The sequence below is a fragment of the Melanaphis sacchari genome, unplaced genomic scaffold, assembly GCF_002803265.2.
Source record: "Melanaphis sacchari strain LSU unplaced genomic scaffold, SCAv2.0 Contig111_pilon_pilon, whole genome shotgun sequence".
In the NCBI taxonomy this organism is placed as follows: domain Eukaryota; kingdom Metazoa; phylum Arthropoda; class Insecta; order Hemiptera; family Aphididae; genus Melanaphis; species Melanaphis sacchari.
Genome location: NW_020270431.1, coordinates 1,041,028 through 1,063,849, shown reverse-complemented (window position 1 = coordinate 1,063,849; position 22,822 = coordinate 1,041,028). Strand labels below are relative to the sequence as shown.

The following is a 22,822-nucleotide window of genomic DNA, read 5'->3' as shown; positions in this document are numbered from 1 at the left end:
TCTTATTACACATTATTTATACAAATATATTATATTCAAATAATTCCTTATCAATCACTTTTTTAAATAATATTAATATTTAGGTAGAAATGTATTGATCATTTTTAACATAAAATAATTTACATTCGAAAGTACACACTTAAATGTTATTATTTTATAATAACTATATCTATGCTTTTGTAAAACAAACTATATTAGTTGCTATTATTACATAACCTATTGCCTTTTCATTGTAACAAAATTAAAAAAATATTGAATAATCTAAAAAAAAAATGTTTGTATGTTATTACTTATTATTATATTATACTCGTACTTATACCAAAAATATATAAAGTTTCAATTTTGACACTTATATTTATTTGTTGTGAATATGTGCTGGTAGCAGTATTATAAATTTAAATTATGTGTTCATATTATTATGTATGTACCACTATTTCAGTTGGATGGACCTTAAATTGAGATGGGTTTTCACTTTTCGGAGGTAAACAATTTTAAATTTTTAACAATTTCGGTATGTTCTGGGTACATAAATGACTTTTTTTTTAAATTTGTGATGCCTTATTTTCTAATTTTGTATGGATAATATTTGTTCAACAATTTTCGTACAAAGCGTTTTTTCTAACTACAAAATCTACAGAGTTAGAATAAATTTAAATTTACAAATAATAGCTATTTTTAACGAAAGTTTAACTATAATCGTTTTATATTCAAAGTATCCCTAAATTGTCACATTACTAGATATGGGTATTTGTACAACGATTACAGATAAGATATTATAATTTTTTAAATAAACACTTGTGTTTATCAAATAGGAATTAAAATTTAAGATTTAAAAATTTGAAGTGTGTTAATGTTTATGTTTTTTATTATTCTGATATCTTAATTTTTTTTTTATATCTATTATTTCGTAAGTACGAATGAATACAAAAACAAAGAATTAGGTATTTTATTAGATAACATAAGACATAGGATAATTATTCGTATATTTCTAATTATTCTAATTTTGTCAGTTTTGTAATAATTATTAAAAAGTATTTATTTTTAATATATATAAATAAAATATGATTTAAAAAAAATATACATTTATAGTCATATATCATATGATTTATCCGAAGCTGTAGAGAAAAATTGGCGTACCTGGGTTCTTTAAAAAAAATAAAATAAACTGTATTGTGCAATCACGAACCGAAAAGATAATAATTTTCTCAAAATATATATGCTTTGGCTTACTTTTTACCTTCTAAAAAGTCTATATCGATCTAACGTCATCTATAACTAAAATATATAATATTACCTAGTGCAGTTGAACTTCCATACAACGATCATCGAAGAGAACTTAAATAATGACCGCTATTTAGAGGTGCCCATCCTACAGAGGTGACCAGTAACAGAAGTTCAATATTTTTCAGGTGACTGCTATATAGAGGTTATGCAAATTTTAAAAATAAAATACCAAATAAATAACGCATATGAATATGGGTACTAAAAAAATGTGTTACTTTTGAAATAGTATATATAATATTCATTAACGTAATGAATTTGGTTACTGTCTAGTGAAGGATTTTTTCTGTCGATCTTCATTCACATAATTTGATCTTCATTGAGTACAACTTTGATATAAAAAAAAATTTAGTAGGTGGAATTTTTATAGAGCAATCCTTATAATTAGTGTTTTAACTTATTTTTTGAGTTGGGGAATAAATTAAATAAATGATTAATTTATTAATTAATATATAATGTATATAATGTATATATATAATGTATATTTATCAATGTATTCAGTTTGAAAATATATAGTTGTGGAATTAGCGACGGCGTCCTTTTAACCATCAAATAAGTTACCTATAATAAATCTATACATGCTAACTCTATACTATATCAGTCCTTGAAGTTTTATGAAATTTTAAAATTAGTGTAAATATATTAAGTTATAATAGGTATAGATATACACGTTTTTATGTGTATAAAATCAAATTTTAATTAACCTACCTTTGTCGACTACTTAATATAACTTAATTAACGACTACTTCATAAATAAGTATCAACCTGAAATACACTGAAAAAAATAATGTTTAAGCATCATTTTTAAATAAAAATAAAGGTTTTGATGATTTTTTTAAGTCTACTTATGCAATAAATTAGAGCTTAGAATTGAAGTGCAAAACGATATCTTTTCATCTCAGCTTATAGCTGTGTCCCCGAAGCTATAACTTATTCGATAAGAATTATACTTGAAATAAAATCGATCATAGACTTATTGAAAAAAAATCATGAATTTAATTGGAAAAATATTGTATAAATCGGTTGTATAATAATTTATAATTTATAATAATACAATACATCACTTACCTATACTTTCCTAAAATATAAAATTTAAGAGAATATAATTAAGTAAATCCTTTCTTTTTCCAAATCATAATTTACCCAATTGTTGAAAACAAAAAAAAAAAAATAAATGAAAACCCGAAAACCAGTTGTATTTCTTTCAATAAAAATAGATAATTATAAAACGCACATTTAATAGACCTTACGGCTTACACCATACCGAGGTAATTGGAGTGGCAATGGTCCCTTGTGAATACGCCACCGTATATTTAATACATACCTATTATTAAAGTACTTACATACTATGAGACTATGAGTTTTAATTTGATTACATGACGTCAAAATATAATGTTGGTACCTACGTATCAATGTAAAATATACTGTAATCTTTGATTAGTTATTTAGTTTTTTAGTGTCAGTTTCAAATTATATTCAAAAAAATGTCTTCGAGAATTCCGCTCTCTCAATCAATGAATCGACTTGATATAAGTGATCAGAAAGAGTGATAAACAAAATTTGTAAGGCTCTAAACAAAAATACAGTAAGAGTTACTAAATATACCAATAGTACCCAGTCGCCGCTTTTGGACTCAAATAGGCTGGTCCTATTCCTATACGTAAGTATACCAAATTCGTCTTTTGACTTCACTACACTGATTTATGTACAAATTTTCACATTTTTTGGTCTATTATCGCATATAATTATTAATAATTAAAACATTTCTCCGAGTCAGACTCCAACTCGCATATCGAATACCTAGTATTTATTGTTGAAAATGTATTTTTTATTTTTATCGTATTCGTATTCATGATATTTTTTCTTTATATATGACAACATACACTATACATTTAAAACATAAATCAATAATTATTAGTACTTGACCGATTTGAATTTTTTCATTACAGTGCATATCATATTTATCTATTTATTCTTGGACCTTTTTCCTTATCGACCCATTCGATTAATGGGTTCAAAAATGCTGGTCCTACGGCGAGTCCAATATTGAACAACTATTGTACACGTAGATCGTGTCTAATACGAGTCGTCTAACGCCTTTATAATAATTTATTGTTATAATTGGAATCAGTGAAATAAAATGAAAACCACTTCAAACTTGCAATTAAAATTCACGTACATACTTAAGTAAGTAGGTACCTATGAAAAATGCATGTTTGTTGTCACGCTGTAGGTGAAGAACATAAAGATTGACGTTATCCGTTATATTATAATTTATAAGTTATGAAATATTTATACTCGTATTCGGACTTAAAAACTTTTTAAAAGGGAGTATTAACATGTTCAAAAGATATCTTCTAAACAAATCAATTATTTACATTTGTACATATTTAGTGATATGGCGAATTAAAAATTTTCCAGTGTTAAGTTACAAATACCCCAAGTACTCATCACTATTATTACACAAAATAAAGAACTTGGATATTAATATTGAAAGAAATTTTAAAGAAAAATATTATGGACTTCATAGTACCCGCATGTGTTTTCCCATCTTACAAAGTTTAACATACTAAATTTGCGTTAGTAGTAGGTACCTACATTAGTATTATTACTGAATGACTATAAATCAGTAAACTCAACGCCTCTTTTGCTTTAAATGTTGAAGTTATTAATGCATAAATGCATTATGTGACACAGCTAATTAAATTATTTCATGTCACTATTGACTACCTATTTAGTATATCATATAACATTTTCAACTAGGGGATCCAACAGCTACCACCCACCCCATAAAAAATGTTGGAGGCAATTGCACCTGAACATGTTAGTAAATTGTGATAATTATAATCTATATTTTTAACAAAATTCATTAAAAAAATCTAACAATGAGTTAGGTACTTTTAAATTTATTTTTGTTAACAGGAAAAAGCATTTTTTTCTAAAAATATCTTAGGTAGTAGGTACATAAATAATTCTTATCTATAGATAATGATATAGATTATACATTTATACTATATACTAGGATGTAAGTTTAGTCCTTTTGACAAAATAAACTATAAAATTATTTATGCATTATTGTTTGCTTATAATTTTACTTATTTAAATGATTACATTAAATATATCAGTTAATTATTAATATTAAAACTATACAAAATCAAATGTAAAAAAAAAAAAATAATTTTTTAAATTATAAACACATTTGTTCTTAAGAATTTGACATTTTGTCTTATAACTGTGTTGAATTACTTTAATTTGTTCAATTAATTGAAAACTGAATAGAGTTTGCATTTAACTAAGTTTGACTAAAATAATAATATTTCACTATACTTTGAAAAAAATTGTCAATAACCACATAAATATGTTATTTAAAAAAAATATATATGCATCAATGAAATTCAACAATAAAGAATATTTTTATGTTTGTAAAACGAACACAAATATAATAATTTAAAAATATTTTATAAGATAAATATAAAATATATAGATAGTTCAACCAATAAATATACTTGTCGTGGGTCTTTTTAAAAATTAATCATTAGAACCTCAGGTAAATGTTATCTTCTGGCATTAAGTAATGACACAAGCATATTTATACAGAATATTAATTTGATTATCAAATAATAATAATAATAAAAAATTTACAATTATTTACTATTATAAACAAATAAATATAACTTTGTATTTCTATTAATTTAAAAAATAATAGTTATGCACAAGCAATATTAACATGATAAAAAATTTTTAATTGAACACTGAATAAAATATCATTTATATAAATAATTATTATATTTATACATCAACTTTTATTTTTAGTTTTCTAATTTTAATAATTTTACATTTTAATTTACTACTTGTCACAAGCGCATTCATTCAGTATGCATTTAAATTTTTCTAAACTTAAATCATCTTTAGTACAGTTTTCATCAGTTGCAGTGTGCACCTCATGCAGCCAAGCTTCACGTGTTTCATGAAACCTTAATATATTTTCAGTGTATTGATTATACTTTTCAGTATTATTTAGTTCTCGATAAACTTCTACCAATCCTTGGAAATCATACAGCAATCCTGTATACTGACGACCATAAGTAGTTTCATCTAGATTAAAATAATTTAATTCCTTATATAATATGATACTTATATTTTATATCAAATATATATTTTTGTTTGATTTATTATAACTTACATATCGTTTTTGAACGCAAATAAAGTACTTCAGCCTCTTGGTATTTTTTTAATTGATATGTGTACAAACTAGCCAAGTGACCTAAAGATAAAGCAACTTCTGGGTTATCTTTACCTAAAATTGATTCTTTGATTTCAATAGCTTTTAAATGCATTTTTTCGGATTGCTATAATAAATATAAACATATTAAAATTTAGTAATTTAAGAGAACATTAATATAAATAATACCGTATATTTTTCCTGGCTTTGATAAAGTCTTCCCAAATTACAGTATGATTTTGCTGTAAGTAGGGCTTTTACTCCAACTGCTTGTAAAGAAACTTTTAATGCTTTTAAATGGAGAGCTTCAGCTTCATTTAACATGTTCTTCTTCATTCTTTCCAACAATCGCTTTATTCCATCAGCTTGTAAATCTGAAACAATGCAATTTGATACTTATAACCACTATAATCATAATTAAACTATCCAAATAATGCTACGTTAACTGTTTTAATTTACTAATAAATAAATATCATAACAGAATTCATTCTAATAATTTAACTATTACTAATTGTATAATATAATAAATAATTTCTAACATAAATGACTAAGAATTTTTATATTTATATTTTCTTTTGCTAGACTCCATTCACCAAAAGATAATGAGTGTACGCAAAACAAAACTAATCAAGTTTTAGACTATTGCGTCATTAACTATAACTGATCAATGAATTTAAATGAAAATAGAATGGAGATAATATAACAGCAGCCCTAAGTAATAATAAGGTTATAAGGATCATCCATTATATTTCAACTTTAATTCTATTTTTAAATAGAGAATATAATTTGTAGTAAAAATAATGCTAATTACTAATTAGTTAACATAATTTAAGAAATTGTGAAGTTTATTCAAAGAAAATTAGTTTGTGTCAAACTTTTAAACAAGGAAGTGACTCCCAGATGGTTGATACAGTTGGAGTGACAAATGAGTATTATATTTTTTATCTACAGATTTATAGATTTAGTGTTTTATACTTAATTACTATCTGTCATTTACCTTTCTGAGGATATTATATTAATAATTAAATAGACAAAAAATAAATCATAAAGTAATAAATAAACAATGAAATGATAAATAAATAAATGCACAGACCTCGTATACCATCATGAATGTAAATATCGATACCTCTGTCCATTATATCTAACGCTTTTTCTTCTAGTATCAATGCTTTTATTCGTCCAGCATTTACTAACAACATATTGTCATTTGGTAAACCAATTTTTTCCATGATAAATATTCCTTGTAATATACTTCGCCTAAAGTTAGTCATAATTATTACAAAAACTTATAACATTTTACTATACCACTACACAACAGTTAAAATATAATTTTGTATGTCTTACATAGCTTCATTAAAGTCAGTTGTTGAATAATCGCAAACATACCGAGCATATGCATAATCAACAAAAACAATCGCAGTATGTAAATTGTAATAACCAAATAAATTTCTTCTAGAATCTAATGCGATCTATAATGTAATAATGTTAATTTAATTAATTGTATTCTTTAACTGTAATTTCACCATAAAATTCTTACATAATAACTGTTAATACTATCTTTTGCTAAATCTGCTTTTAATGAGTAGCATGCTTCATTTAATAACAAATCAACATAAACGTTTTCATCAATTTCTTTTTTGTATGTGTGCAATTGATTAATCAATTTTCTTGCTGTGCTCAATTTGTTCAAAACAGAACAAACTCTAATAGCATGACTTATTACTAACAGTTTTAAAATATCAGCACTCTTATCTCGAAGTTCATAAACAGCTTTAACCGCCCATGACCAAGCCTAAATTACCAAATTTATAATAAAAATATGAAAAATTTAATCCTCATAAAATAAGTGACAAACCTCATTAAATTCCATTAATACATAGTAATACTGTGAAACTGATACATAGGCATACGCTATACACAATGTTCTTTCTTCCATTTTTTCGATGATACTGATAGTTTGCAGCATATTTTGTAATACTTCTTTAGCTTCGTCAAAATTATGGTAATTTGACACTACTAATAACCACCTAGAAAAATTTGTTTTTGTTAAATCAACTATTATTTGAAATTAAATAATTTTAAATTCAAGATTTTTTTTAACTTGGTTAAGCATTGAATAATTTTGACCAGTTTTAAATTTCGGTCAGGACACACCCATTTTGAAGTAATTATTTTGTATGTATGTGATAAAACTAGTGCACATTCTCCGAACCATCCGGCATCCCCAAGAAAAATTCCTATTTTTCAATCATAATTTCAATAGATTTTCAAAATTGAAATAAAAACTATTTTACAAACCTAATTTGAGACCTTGATCAATATGATGGCCATATACAATATTATTTTCATCTTGTATATCTATTTTTATCCATTCATCAGCCAATTGTTTAGGAAATTGAAAACCATTAATTTGTATACAAATCTAAAAAAAATATTATATACAGTAAAATATATTATATAACTGACATGATATTGTAAAAATCACTTCTTTTAAATATTTTGATTTTGTTTTATTCTAATATTACCTGAAAAATAGTGAACAGTTTACTTCGGTAATTGGTGACATCCACAAATTTTAAAAACAAAGTTAAATTGAAATGATGAGAAAAATTGAAACGATCAATAAATTTAGTCTATAAAAAAAAGAAATAGAAAAAATATATTAACATTATTGTAAATATTTATGTGATACATTTAAGTTTTAAAGTTATTTTAAAACATCATACATTTTTTAGTTAAATTTAAAAAAAAACTAAAAATTTACTAACAAATCATATACATTTTTTAATTTTAGTTGAAAGCGTTTAATGTTCAATCATTAAAACAAGTTTTATTATTTGTTTACGTTTTTTAATTCCACAAATAAAATTTGATAGTAATCTGAATCCTTTAGTTTTTTGACTTTTGCTGTACAAATTTGCTTATACATTATACTTAAAATGTATTAACTCAACAGATTGAAAAAAAAAAAAAAATGTTTTATTATACTAAAATCAGATATTGAAAATGGGTGGAAGGATTAGATTGTTATGGAGAGCATTTAGTATTAATACCATAATTATTTGGAACAGTTTGTTCTATTATAGGTAATAAAAATAGTCAATATCATGCACAATTCGTACTATTTTAAGTAGAAAAACATTTAAATGTTTTACATAATTTACTATTACACATTTACATAAATAGATACAATTAATCTTAAAGTTTTTCTGTAGATTTCTAATAGAAATAAATAAATAATCATAAATATCTTAAGATAATATATTATACTGTATACAAACATATTATAAATACATAAAATTATTAGTTTTTAAAAATGATGAGTTTGTGTGAACAATTGTGAGTTATATAAACTTAAAAGTGTAATTAATTTTTTTATAGTTATATTTGTGTGCTAAGTACAGCTAATTATTTCAAGTAATTGTGTATTTGTTATTGCTTAACTTTTGTGATGTGTACAGTTTTGAGAAATTTTTTTATGATAAAGGTTTGAAAAATTTAATCTAATCTCATCTTGTAAAATTTATTTCCTGATTATTTTTACCCACTAAGTGTCCAAGATCAATTTTTACCAGTTTTTTTAACACTGTCAAAATTTGTGCTATCAATTATTACCAATTCTTTTTTACCCTAAAATATATCCGCGGTATGCAAATCAAACAATAAACATTACAAAGTGTCAGTTTACTTAATTATTCATGTAATATTAAATTAAAAGTGTATAATGATCTGATTAAAAGGTATGTCGAGCCTTAAATATCTAGTAAAAAAATATGAAGAAGATAATATTAATCAAGTGCTGTTATTTTAAAGATAGTGCGACTAACAATAAGTAAGCAGTATTAAATAATCATTATTTATTAGATATTTTAAATTAGGTTTAAAAATTTAATTTAATTTTTTTTTTTTTTTTTTATAAAATTATGCATATAATTTTAGCCAAATACAAATATTTGTATCTCATCAATAATTATTATATTAAATATTCATTTATGAGTGGATCAATGAGTAAATATCACAATTTCTACTTTTTATGATTTAGTGTTTTTGTTTCATAAGATACCTACAAAATATCATTAACTGACCTAATTTACAACATAATATATTGATGTAACACTACAATAATGAAATAGGTATTATGAAAATATGAATTAGTTACTTGTTGTATGGTGGCAAATCCTTCATGAGTTTCAGAGCTCATTTGTCTATAAGAAACAGGTGCTGTATAACCTGAGTTGTGTAATGACATTTGAGCTATTTCACGTCCTCGATTAATGGAAGATAGCTCACTATCTGGGATCATATGATTATACATACATTTTTCACTACCATCATTAACATGTAAGACCTACAAAATAAAAAAAAATTGACAAATTTATTTTTAACAAAACATTATTTCTTTTACAAAAGTATTTCTAACCTTCCACACGATTTGCATACTAATTGATGGTGGTAACCACTTCAACACATTTATCAGGATGTCTTCATTCATAGAATAGCATAACTGATTTAATGACTTATTGTAAAGTGACTCAACATTAGGACTAGAGTTACTCATAATGATCTATGGAATAAAAATATTTCAATAAAATGACAACATTTCAATAAAATATATCTCTACTGTATTATTTTAGAGTGCACCACATTCACTTACTAACAGTGAAATAAACTAGTATATTATTAAGTCAATTTGATGAAGACTTCATTTAATAATGGTTTGTGTGTTATTTTCACTTAATAACGGCAAAATACTACTTGGAACTAAGAATCAAAAAGCAATTCGACATTAAAGCATTCCCATCTGGAATTATTTAATTGTTTAATATCTAAATGTCTTGAATCTTGTATTATCACCGTGACACTGTTATCAGTAATGCTGATAACATGTGTTTCAATATTTTATATATTTTATTATTTTTTATTACAGTGCCCCTTTGTATTTTGTAGTTTTGAACCTATAAAAATGTTCATAAGTCTATCGTAACAAGTATCTAGAATCACAGAGTAGCAGACTACAGATAACAATTTTTTTATTCTGAAAAAAATATTTTAAAAACAATAAATACCATTTGATGTCTTCTGTTATTGTATTGAATGGTAATTTTTAAAAATAATACTATTTTATGTTAAATCGAACTTTTAAATTTTAATATCAGTTTAGTAGAACAGTAATTATTTTTTAGTCATCATTTAATTTACTGGTCGGCAAGCTACCGAAAAAATTTCTGGGCATAATTACCAGTTAATAGTTATCAGGTACCTAGGTAACTACTACTTTTGTTAACAAAACTTAACAGTTAACGACGTTTTGAATGTTAACAAGTATAACTTATAAGTACTCCTACCTACATACAAAATTAATATAATTACATTTTATATAATAATGTTTGAACACAAAACAGTTTATAGGTATTGTGTGACTAATAACTTTGTTTGTTTGTATATAGTTGCTAAAATTTTGATATGATCAGTAAAAATAAATAAAACAATAAATAGCTAGGCACTTATTATTATATTTAGAAAAGCGTTGTTTTTAAACAATAGGTAATAACTAATAATTACGATTATCTTGACAGGGCCGTATCCAGAGTTTTATTGAAATAACATTGAAGAATGTTTGGTAGAGATAAAATATCGAATTATTTACCGAAAATCGTCAAACATATTTATAAATCATAAATAGTATAATTCATATTGACGTAATGACGTATGGTAGATGGCCGATGGGTGACGAGTGTAAGTACTACCTACACGATGAGAACGCAATTACACATACGCATCAATCATAAACAAGCAAAATTTACCAATAGTATTATTGTTATTGATATGCACGGTAGTCGGTTTAAAAAGCATCGATAAGGTTAAATCTATTAAATATTAATATCTATTATTTATGTTATTTGCACTTGACAGTTATTAGTACATAATACATATGTTACATAGGTATATATAATATATATATTATAGGTACAGTACATACCTATAGATACAATGATTATTGAATATTGATTATAATGTATAATATATTATACAATTAATAATTAGATATTTGTATATAGTTACGATTACAATAGTATGTAGTATAAGTATATCATTAGATAGCCACAGGCTACAACACAGAAATAATATAATTCTCGCAGGTTAAGTATAAAATATAATTTGAAATAAACGAAAAAAAAAATCCTTAAAAAACGATGAATATTGTGTACAATTAAATAATGTAAATATAAATAATATAATTATTACTGATGCAAATAATAATTGTTGCATATTGTATAGGTAATTTATAAAACCAATAGCACAATAAATAGTATAAAGGTACATTTTATTATGCTAACCTACATAACACGCATATGGGATAAATATTTAATATACCTACCTATTGTTTTTATCTGGATATTGAAATCGTTCTATACGTTTATCATTTATAAGAAAAAAATGATTTTAATTTCAGAATGCCGATGGCCTCGAAGATTTTATTTACATAGTTAGAAGTTGAATTTATAATTACAGTTTCTAAACAAATTACGATAATTTTAATTCTTTCTGTTTTAATATTTATACTATGTAGGTACTAATTTAAAATAATTATTATCCATATTTATATAATAATTAATAATCAATAACTAGAGCTGATATAGAAAAAAAATTGAATATTAATTTAGATATTTACTAATATAATATTTTTAGTAATTATTTACTATGTTATATATCTAATATGAAAACAAAATACACCAAAGATTTAAGTCCTACAACTTGGAATATAAATTAAGATTTATTATAATTACTGTAGTTTATTTAACTAATTAACTTGATACAAAGACATACAGTATACATAATTTTGTTTTGTTCACACTATAAATAATTGTACAACGTATACAAACGTTATCGGGTAAATGCTAAATAATAATATAACTAATTTAAAATATATTTTTAGTATTTTGTTTATTATGCGACGCACAGTAATATTTAATAAATAATAATTTTATCTGTTTCAGTTATTATTAATTTGGGCCATTTGGCCATTTAGGATTATCATTATTTTAAATATTACTATTATAATATTGTTTTTAAGGAATAATTATACTTTTTTAACACTGATAAACGAATTATTAAAACTTCATATATTATTCATATTTTATACTAATACGAATTAAATTCCTTAAACTTACGAGTTCCATTAAAATAGTTGTTAAAATAACATTAAAGTTATTTGTAATTTTATTGTAAAGTTTTTAGGTTTAAATCAGGGGTCATTAGACTGATTTTCGATAGCTATTTATGAAAGCACAGATATTTTGGACACAGCTAAACTTTTAATATTTATGTGTGGTATGACCAAGTAGTTTAATGTTTATGAAGATTAAGTCGATATGTATAGTTTAAAAAATATTACAACAGATGAAGATATGTAAAAATATCGAAAACTCATTCGAAAAATTAGGATTTTCATTGAAAAAATTAACAAGTACTTATTACTTCTGATCGAGGAAAAAATGTGAGTGGCATAAATAAAGGTTTCGTTGGGAGAAACAAGACTAAAATAATTGATAGTAAATTCGAAATCCCTATGATTTTTCATTTTATCATACACCAAAAGAAACTATGTTGCAATGTCTTGGCTTGGAAAAATATTTTAAATATAGTTGTATCAACTGTAAAATTATATATAAAAAAATGAGTAAGCCCATCGATAATTTCAACAGTTTTTGGAAGAAATTGAAGCTGAATAAAGTTATGTTATTTATTTCACTGAAATTCGTTAGTTAAGTAGGGGCGCAGCTTTAAAATGTCTTTTTAGCCTCAGGGAGGAAATAAATATATTTATGAATGAAAAAGAAAAAATATTCCTTAATTTTCTGATAAAAATTTGTTACTCGACCTTGCTTTTTTAACTGACACAGCCATATTTTAAAATTAATTAAATTTAAAATTATAAGGAAAAGAAAAACTATTACTAGATATGAATTCGGATGTTCAATAATTTTCAGTAAAATTAAACTTGTTTTCAAGCATATCGATGAAAAAATTAGATCATTTCATTTGTTGTAAAAAGCTATGGAGATATTTCAACTACCTATGTAACTGGAAAAAAGTGAAAGTAAAATTTTTGAAAACCATTGAAAAGTTACTAAACAAATTTTTAAACAGATTTTTCTGATTTTTATTTTATTGACTTCAAAATTAAGTTATTTCAAAACCCGTTTGTAGTTAATATTGATAACGTTGAATGCTATTTACAAGTGGAAATTATTGAGTTGCAAAGTGACGAAAGTCTTAAAACTGCTTTCCATGATTGACCACGATTTAGTTCAGTTTTATTCGAGTCTCTGTGAAACAAAATTTAGTAAAATAAAATATTTTGATAAACAAATGTTATCTGTATTTAGAAGTACATATATTTGTGAGCAAACTTTTTCACTAATAATAGTCACTTGAATTCCATATTTTAAATTTCTACATCGAAAGTAAAACCTACGATCAATAAACTGGTTGATGCTATTCAAATTCAAAAATTACATCAACTTTTACTGTTTTACTTCGTATTTTTTTTTTATTATTACTAGTAGATATGTGTTATAATTAAAAAAATAAATAAAATAATATATATCATATTAAATTAATACATCAAATAGCAATAAACTTAAATAAATTAAATTTGACATAATTATAAACTTTTGTTTAGATAGAATAAGGTGTATTACATTTTTGGCCCGTGAAAAAATTAATTTTTATGTTTTGGCCCTTTACACTAAAAAGGTTGCTGACCCCGGGTTTAAATGTTTAATTAACTTTTTTATTAAAGCATTGCAATAATCTATAAGCTTATATTAATTATATTAATCTAAAATACAAACCCACTATGAACTACACGTTAGCACTCGCGTTTTTAAAGTTTAAATCACATTCGAATACCTGTATCGCTAATATTTACTTAAATTGTCCATTAAAGAATAATATACGATTTTTTGCATGATAATAATTCGTATTATGATTGTGCATGCGCATTTAAGTTAAGTTTTGAGTTGTCGTTGCTCCTTACAGCAAGAATATCTTTAGAAATAAATTTAAATACATGATAAGGTTCCTATATATACAGTAAAACTCGCTTAAGACGCTCTCGCTTAAGACGCTTTCCCGCATAAGACGCTGTTTTTAGTCGGTCCCTAGACATTTCCTATACTAGTCAATGTAAAAATCACCTGTTAAGACGCTCAGTTTTTCTCTGTCTAATCGGGTAAAACGCTCTTTTTTTCAGCAGATTACGATAAATTTTAGTAGTTTTGTGAAAATAAAAATAGGATTTTTAGTACTATACGTGTTCTTATCGTTTTATTTTATCGCTATACCTATTTTATCATTACTTATTATAACAGTTTTACTGTATTTCATCGTCTACTCCTACAATAACTACTGGTTTGCAACATTTATCGGAAATTCGGGAAGTATTATCCTGTGTTGAAAATTCCGAAGAAATGTTAGGTTGTCTTAATAAAATTGAAAACTTTCTTGCTGAAACACATTGTCAGAACCTTAAACAATCAAAAATAGATCATTTTTTTAATAAACAATAATAAAATATGTATGTAATAATAATATTTTTTTAAATTAAATTCAGTAGCACAAAAATATAAGTATGTATGTATATTGTAATTATAATTAATTTATAAGTGTATTTCTCATTAAATTATGTTTAATAATAAAAAATAAACTCGATATTTCAACCACATCATTTTGTTTCATTCCCGCATAAGACGCTTTCCCACATAAGACGTTTTAGAGAGCTGGTCTCTTAAAGAGCGTCTTAAGCGAGTTTTACTGTATATATATATAACAAATAATATTTTAACTATATATTGAAAACATTGAGATAATATTATGTTGTGATTTATGACTTATTCTATAGTTGTTGACAATTTATATTAATTTTAAGAGTTTATAAATATAGGTACAAAGGTACCTACCTAAATATTTTAAAGTATATAGGTACATTAATAATTGAATTGAAATGATATACATCAATACAAGTATTAATATAATATATCCTTTACAATGTACGTGTTATATAATAAAGATTATAGATTTAGATCACATACATCTGTATTATATTTAAATGTATATGTTGAATTCCATTGATTAATAAATACTTCCCTTGTACCTGTACTATTTATAATAAATAGTAATACGTTTGTTTTGTTCATTTATAATTTATATGTTTTGAACCTGTTGAAGGTTATACTGAAAAAGTTATTGCTTAGATCATTTTGGAAAAATTTGAAGAACTTGATTTGAATAAATTGTATGCTTGGGGTCAATCATATGATAATGCTTCAAATAAATATGTTTAAGAAGTTTTAAAGAGTACAAGCGCATTTGAAGAAACCTAACAAGTATATGGATTATATTCCCTGTACTGGCTGTACTACACATTCGTTAAATTTAGCTGGGAACAATACAGTTAAACATTGTTCAGTAATATCCATGTTTTTTAAGTTTATACAATATTTATATTTATTTTGTTCAGCTTCAAAATATCGACGGGAAACAATTTGTGGTGATTTAAAAAGTCTTAATGGAAGAACTGTAGCTTTAAAGAGTCTGAGTGAAACACGATGGTCAGCTAGAGCACATTCTATTGAAGTACTTTGTAAGAATTATGATACCATGTTTAATCGTTTAAAATATTTAAGTAAAAATATTAAAATAAAAAAAAATGCTCGAAATGAAGCGTCAAATATTATTTAAAAAAATGATATCACTTGAGATTGCTTTTATGACGGTTAAATTGTATCATTTTTTTTTTTTAAGAGATAGAATTCAGTTATTGATAATAAATATTGTAAGGACTTAAGTCTAAAGCCTAAAGGGTTATTTGGATTACTATGCCCCAGGCCTGGTAAACTCTTAATTTTGTTCTGGTTATAAAACTTAAATTTTGTTATATTTTACCTACATAGGAGTCAAAGTAGCAAGTGATATACATAACAGCAACTCAATGCTGCATCTAAAATTATTTTTAAGATAGAAGATGACCATTGGACCATCAGTCTTGATGTACGTAATTACCCACTTTATCGGTTACGGTTCAAGTAAGAAATCAACTATTGTGCATAATTCCCGATTTTAGTGATCAAAGTTGGAAAAAGTATTATTGTTCGTCGGGGCACAGTTTGAATAAAAAATAGGAGGATACTGAAGCCCTATTTTTTCAGTTGGTTATATAATCACGGATTTACAATGAGCGACTTCACCACCATATCATCTATCCAATACAATCACATATTGAATAATGGATATTAGTATACAAAAGTAAATATAAATTTACTAAAATAAAACAATAGAATTATTCAACTATAAGTTGCATAAATTATGAGGGCGCTGAACTAAAATAACTCGGAGTGTTAAGCACACCCAAGTCCCCCCATCTAAAAAAAAATTGTATCTATTAAAGTTATTTGGCAGTTGTCTTTAATGGCCAAATAAAAGTGAACAAAATAGATTAAAAAATAAAAATAATATGATAAATACATGAAAAATTCAATCAGTACTTAAACTTATTAGTTAGTAAATTTATTAACGTAACACCGAACATAAAATTTGAAATTCTAACTTCGGTATTTATATAGTTTACATTTTATTCAATGAACTTCCTATAATTATATTATGCATTTATGACGGCGTTTTGGATAGGCAATTTAAAGTTGTTATCTTTATCGTTCATATTTTATAATATCAGACTGCTAAGAATATGTTATTATCTAACAACAAATAACAACCGAATAAACCAATTAAGCCAATTTAAAAACTAAATAGATGTTTATTTAAATAGTAAAATATATACTTTTTCTTATATCTAAAATATTTTTTAAAACAATCTAAGTATGCTTAAAGCTTTTAATCCAATATTGTTAGTTTTTTTCCTTGTTCCTACCCTTAGACATATTTCTCAACTTATAGAAATATTCTTTCATCTTGCAGATCATTATTAAAATTGGACTGTAAATCTACCAGCATTATTTCATCCATTCCAAACTATTTGAGTCAATTTAATTACAAAAATGAATTTTTAATATTATAAATATATTATAATACTTGTTATTATATGTTTGGAAAATTAAATTTGAACTTAAACAACAAACTTAACAAACCTACATATATCTTCAACTTCAAATTTGGTTACTTATTATAAATTATAACTTAAGTATTAAAATTATTGAATTGAGAAAGGTAATCATATACCTATGTTCTATAATTTATACAGATATGAGTAAATCACCTGATATGGTGAACAATGTGGTATTGATTCACAAATTGGAGTTGATGTCTGTTGGGTGTTAGTGACCATATTATTTTTAATGGTTAGATGACTACACAATATATAAAATGATTCACCATTCATGCTCTCCTTTTTTTCTTCAGTAAGACAATTATTATTCAAAATATAATTTTTTAAATTTTCTAATAAAGTGTGTATACGGAAACAAGATTCACTAATAATGTATTTGATAATTCATAAATTTCAAATAAATCATGACTTTAATTATAGTTATCACTGAGTTAAAAAGGAAAAATTCGTATAATTAAAGCAAATAATCAATATTATCAATTAATAGTTATCAAAGTCTATTTTTTTTGATAGTTTGGGCATAGATTAAATTGATGTAAAACATTTTTATCATGTTAAGGTATAGGTCATAGTGCATTATAATAATTTACAACTGATTTAATATTTGCTTCAATATATTGTTTTTAATCTTTATGTACATTATATATATACATATACACATGAAAATTACATTATGTCTATAACTATATTATACTATATTTATATGACTATTAAGTATTTTTAACCAGACAATTATAATGTTAGCTATAACCAAGTATCAAAGTACAATAATACAAAAATTATTTAGTAATTTTTACTTAAGAATAGTTTTGTATAAAAAATTGTTAATATTAGTGAAGTAAATAGACACATTAATTAAATTTACTCTAAACAATATGATTCAAGGGTATTAAACTAGAACTTTTCTTATTGTTCTCTGGGATTAACAATTTTGATATTATAAGGGAATTTAACACAGAAAGAACAATTTGCATTTCAATCATACTACAATGGCATAAAAAAACCAGAAATGACACAATTCATAAACAGAACATATCAGTTTAACTGACTTTAACGTAACAAGTTGTTGCACTAGCATCACAATCCTCATACTCATTAATATGTACTAGTTCAGCTTTGCTTAGGGTGTCTAGTTGTACGCATGCACAGCGAAAAGACAACTTTCCATTTTCATCCAATGATTGTAATTTACGAGGTACTCCAATCCAATTTCTTTTAATGCCACCACTAAAAACATATAACAAAAAAAAAAAAAAAAAAAACAATTATCAACATTCTATTAAAATCAAAAATAACTAGACAATGTCTATATTTTTAATAATCTAACCTCAATTTAGTACACCAGACTTTACTTTTTTGATTTTCTTGAACGTATTCTATATTACAACTTGGATATTGTTTCATTTCTTTATCCTTAGCTTCTTTAGCTATTTTACTTGATTTTATTTTTTCAAACACCAATTTTCTGTAGTCTGTTTCTTTACCAGATGAATCATAATAACGTCCTATTAATTTTCCTAAAACACCATATTAATAATAGGTATATATTAAAATATGGTACATTCAAATCAAATAACTAAAATAAAAGTTGGGAATAATAATATATATTATTATATTCAGTAGTTAATATAAAAATATAAATTTTAAATACCAATTTCTTTGTATTTTTTCTTATAAGTGTCGAGCCAAGTATCTAGTCCTATTAAATCCTTTGGATCCATATCACTAACATGATCAGTTAGGTTTTCTTCATCAAATAAACCAGTTATAAATGAACGGGTAGCATCACGGCCTAAAAATATATTGTTTTAAACAAAAAAAAAAGAATTTTTAACATCTTTGAATTTGGGTAAAAATTATTAAAAGTAAAATACTTTTTAATAAATTAATTATAAAAACAATTTATTTTAAATTATGTTATTATAGGTAGGAATTGAGCTACTTACCAGAAAATCCACTATATGAACCACCAGGTCCATAGAATTTTTTACCTTCTGTTACATCAAATACAATACCAAGAATAGATAAATATATTTTGCCACCATCATTACCGTTGTATCGACTTAATCGATTTGCATCGAATAGAGAACACACTTTAGGTGTATTAATTAAGAATCGTTCAAAAATCGCATAGCTACATAGTAGGTTTTGAGCAGGTTCATAGAAAAATAGCATAGATAATACTAGTACTATAATTGTTATACACGAGAAAAAAGTATTTTTCAAATTAAAAGCCTCCATAATAGTATTACCAAATAATTAATATTGTTATGCGATACCTATTTGTTTAGAAAGATTTATTTAAAACAAAATAATAAGTAACTAGTAATTAGCAATAGATAATAATTTATAAAATAAAAGTATAATAATAGAGTTTTAAAGTAATGAACTCGTCAGATTGTACAATGATAAATAATATTAAGATTAGAAATATCTAATACTAAATTTTAAATCATGATTTCGAAACTATGACAACCACTACATGATAAGCAGTCGGCAAGTAATATCACAGAAACAACAATAATAAAGTCGCCACGGTCTGGTGTGTGGTTTCAGTTTTTGGTAGTTAGTTATAGTGATTTTATATCACTCCATAGTATTGCCGGTTATCACTTATAATCATTAACCTTTAACCATAGGTTACAACCACAGAATATATATTCTGTGTTACAACCATAGATATAATATAATCACAAATCACGATACCCCAGTTCTTCCGGACTGATGAGAAATTATATAAATTCCTTAAATTTTTCAAAGTAGGTATACTTTTCAGTTGATACTAAGTATATTTATATGTTTATAAGCATAGTTCTATCCATAACGACTTCAACAGTGTTTTTTACAAACACTTTAAAATTATTTATTGAAATATTGAATGTCAAATGATTTGAATGACTAATGAATCATTTTTATTATTTGCTTGTAATAAAATAATTTCCTATTAACATTTAACAAATTGCATGGTTGTATTTGTATATATCATTTATCTACATTCTACGTGTACCTACCTATAAACACGGCTACATACGTATTATCTTAAATCTTTTGCCTATAAAGAATACATTTGAAACACTAAAGAATATAAATCAACTTTGAAAGTTTACTTATTAATTGTAATTAACTAGAATCTTGAATAAAGTATCAGTGTTGTAATGTTTTTATTGTTGAAATCAATATGAGTCATTTAGTCTAATAGTATAAAGAAGACAAAAAAATAAATGCTTTTTTTTTTAATTATTATTTTTTCAAAGTAATCGGAGAAAAAAATATAGGGAAAATGGCTAACAACATCCAAAGTTTACACAAAACTAGTTTAAGACGAAATAAATATGAATACAAAATAACTGTAACGAGACTTGAAATATAAATGTTTTGATTAAATTTATATGACAATATATTTGTTTAAATAAATAGCTAAAAAATTCCAGATAATTTATGACATATGTTATTATTATCCCAGTTTATTAAGAAGTATAGAAAATTAAAAATCACAGTTTTTTTGATAAACGTTTAAAGTTCAATTCTTATGGAATTCGTCTAATTTAGGTGGTTAGGTTATATTGATATAAAATTAAAATTAAAAATATTTGTAATGATTAAATTGTGCCTCTATTCAAGTACGAGTATATATTTTACTTAATAATGATTTTGTAAACAATAACAAAGGTTTTTCTATAGATATTGAACTTGAAAACTTTGTGTGTTTTTATGAAAATATATTTATATTAATATATAATAATAATACGACATGAAGTCTGAATCTCTAAAAAAGCAGAAACAGAAAGCAGGACATTCCTAATAAATACGGTATACAACTACAACTGTGATCAAAGAGTCCAATGATTATATTATTCGGTTGTGGATTCGGTTTATGATTAATAAAAATATTTTATCAGAATTACAGAAATATTTATTGCTGCGGTGTTCAAGGACAAAATCACCCAATTCAGTTAAATCATAATGTCGTAGGATTACAACTTTTCGAAAACGGATTAGTTTACTAACACGTTCAATGGTCATGTTATTGAAATTGTGAACATTACTCTTTTCACTAGCGTCGAAAAATAGAGTATTCAATGTTGATAGTTCATAATTTTTACTAATGATGGAATATGGAGATAATGTTGACGAACAGGTACTGTCTTAAAAATCTAAGGATATAATTACAGAATATTACAACATATAATTAGGTTTTTATTTTTAGTGTGGGTATTAATTTTTTAACCAAAATGACGGCATTCTCGATCATCAATAATAATAATTTTCCACATTAAACATAGAGTAAAATGTGTAATAATTTTATTCTTTTCGAGAGAGAAGAATTAATATACTATTCTCCTATAATTCTCCAATATTTTATAATAATATTTTGAACAAAGGTTTTTTTCCTGTATTTTCAAAACAAAAGGTATGAAGGTAGTATTAGATTCGTATAATTGTACATTTTCTATAACTACCTATGATATAGTGTGATTAGTTCAAAACTTAATTGAAAGATTTTTATGACAATAAGGATAGACTATAATATTTGTTATCTGTTATAAATGGCATAGCTATGCATTTTTCCCTTTTCGCCGCCCCATCACTGTCATTCCTCCCTCAAATTTACTTAATGTACTCATAGTATAGATTGTAAATTTTCAATAAACGCTATATTTATAAAAAAAAAAAAAAGCTATACATTTTTCAAAATATATGCAGAAAACATACAAATTATTATTGATATTAAGGTTTCTAGTATTTAAAATGCTGATTTACTGGTGTTTATCAAAAAATGATTAGTTTTCATGTTGAGAGAATAAATATTTTTCTAATAAAACCTATTTTAGGTCTTGATCGCATTATTTGTGAAAATGATAATTTATATCAAGAATGTACTGAAGTGTCACTCTCAAAAAATAGAGTAAATTTAACTTAAGAGTTTTAGTAAGGTACTAAGGTGATTATACATATTATACTATTCTAAAATATAGTTTTAAATATATTTGTAAAATTAATTGTGTTTATAATTCTGTTGCGATTATTCTAGTTTTATATTATATGTATATGAGTATATGATTATTATGAATATTATGATTAATGATTATTGTTACTTTTATTGTCAATCGGTCTCCACAAGTTTATCGAGTTAAAGTGGACTATCCGTTCTCCCCCCTCGTCTTTCTCTTATTATTCTTCCTGTGTGTTGT

At 24.5% G+C, this 22,822-nt stretch overlaps 2 protein-coding genes across 3 annotated transcripts; both read right to left on the bottom strand.

Moving 5' to 3' along the window:
* Positions 1-5,081: 5,081 nt before the first annotated feature.
* On the bottom strand, positions 5,082-10,342 carry LOC112603793 (amyloid protein-binding protein 2). Of its 2 annotated transcripts, none has more exons than XM_025352540.1 (13): positions 10,158-10,342; positions 9,924-10,067; positions 9,663-9,851; positions 8,029-8,136; positions 7,802-7,925; positions 7,605-7,740; positions 7,359-7,530; positions 7,041-7,295; positions 6,848-6,972; positions 6,597-6,760; positions 5,693-5,877; positions 5,465-5,630; positions 5,082-5,376 (listed from the first exon to the last, which is right to left on the bottom strand). In XM_025352540.1, the coding sequence occupies exons 2-13, from the start codon at positions 10,059-10,061 to the stop codon at positions 5,129-5,131; spliced, it is 2,010 nt and encodes a 669-aa protein (XP_025208325.1). In that variant the 5' UTR covers positions 10,062-10,067; positions 10,158-10,342; the 3' UTR covers positions 5,082-5,128. The 2 variants fall into 2 exon arrangements, with proteins under 2 accessions (XP_025208325.1, XP_025208326.1); XM_025352541.1 differs by having other exon boundaries at positions 10,162-10,342.
* A 7,994-nt stretch (positions 10,343-18,336) lies between these two features.
* LOC112603819 (neuferricin) lies at positions 18,337-19,896 on the bottom strand. Its single transcript, XM_025352587.1, has 4 exons — positions 19,577-19,896; positions 19,282-19,422; positions 18,958-19,147; positions 18,337-18,857 (listed from the first exon to the last, which is right to left on the bottom strand). Exons 1-4 carry the CDS (start codon positions 19,869-19,871, stop codon positions 18,671-18,673), a joined length of 813 nt encoding a protein of 270 aa, XP_025208372.1. The 5' UTR covers positions 19,872-19,896; the 3' UTR covers positions 18,337-18,670.
* Positions 19,897-22,822: the final 2,926 nt, after the last annotated feature.

Bases quoted from the DNA above. Each gene is read 5' to 3' on its own strand.
- LOC112603793 (XM_025352540.1), bottom strand. From the start codon at position 10,061: ATGAGTAACTCTAGTCCTAATGTTGAGTCACTTTACAATAAGTCATTA. The intron at 7,741-7,801 runs GTTTGTAAAATA...ATTGAAAAATAG, and splicing joins TGATCAAGGTCTCAAATTAG to GAATTTTTCTTGGGGATGCC. The intron at 5,631-5,692 runs GTATTATTTATA...TATTTATTATAG, and splicing joins AAAGCCAGGAAAAATATACG to CAATCCGAAAAAATGCATTT.
- LOC112603819 (XM_025352587.1), bottom strand. From the start codon at position 19,871: ATGGAGGCTTTTAATTTGAAAAATACTTTTTTCTCGTGTATAACAATT. The intron at 19,423-19,576 runs GTAAGTAGCTCA...ATATATTTTTAG, and splicing joins TTCATATAGTGGATTTTCTG to GCCGTGATGCTACCCGTTCA. The intron at 18,858-18,957 runs GTTAGATTATTA...ATATGTTTTTAG, and splicing joins GTCTGGTGTACTAAATTGAG to TGGTGGCATTAAAAGAAATT.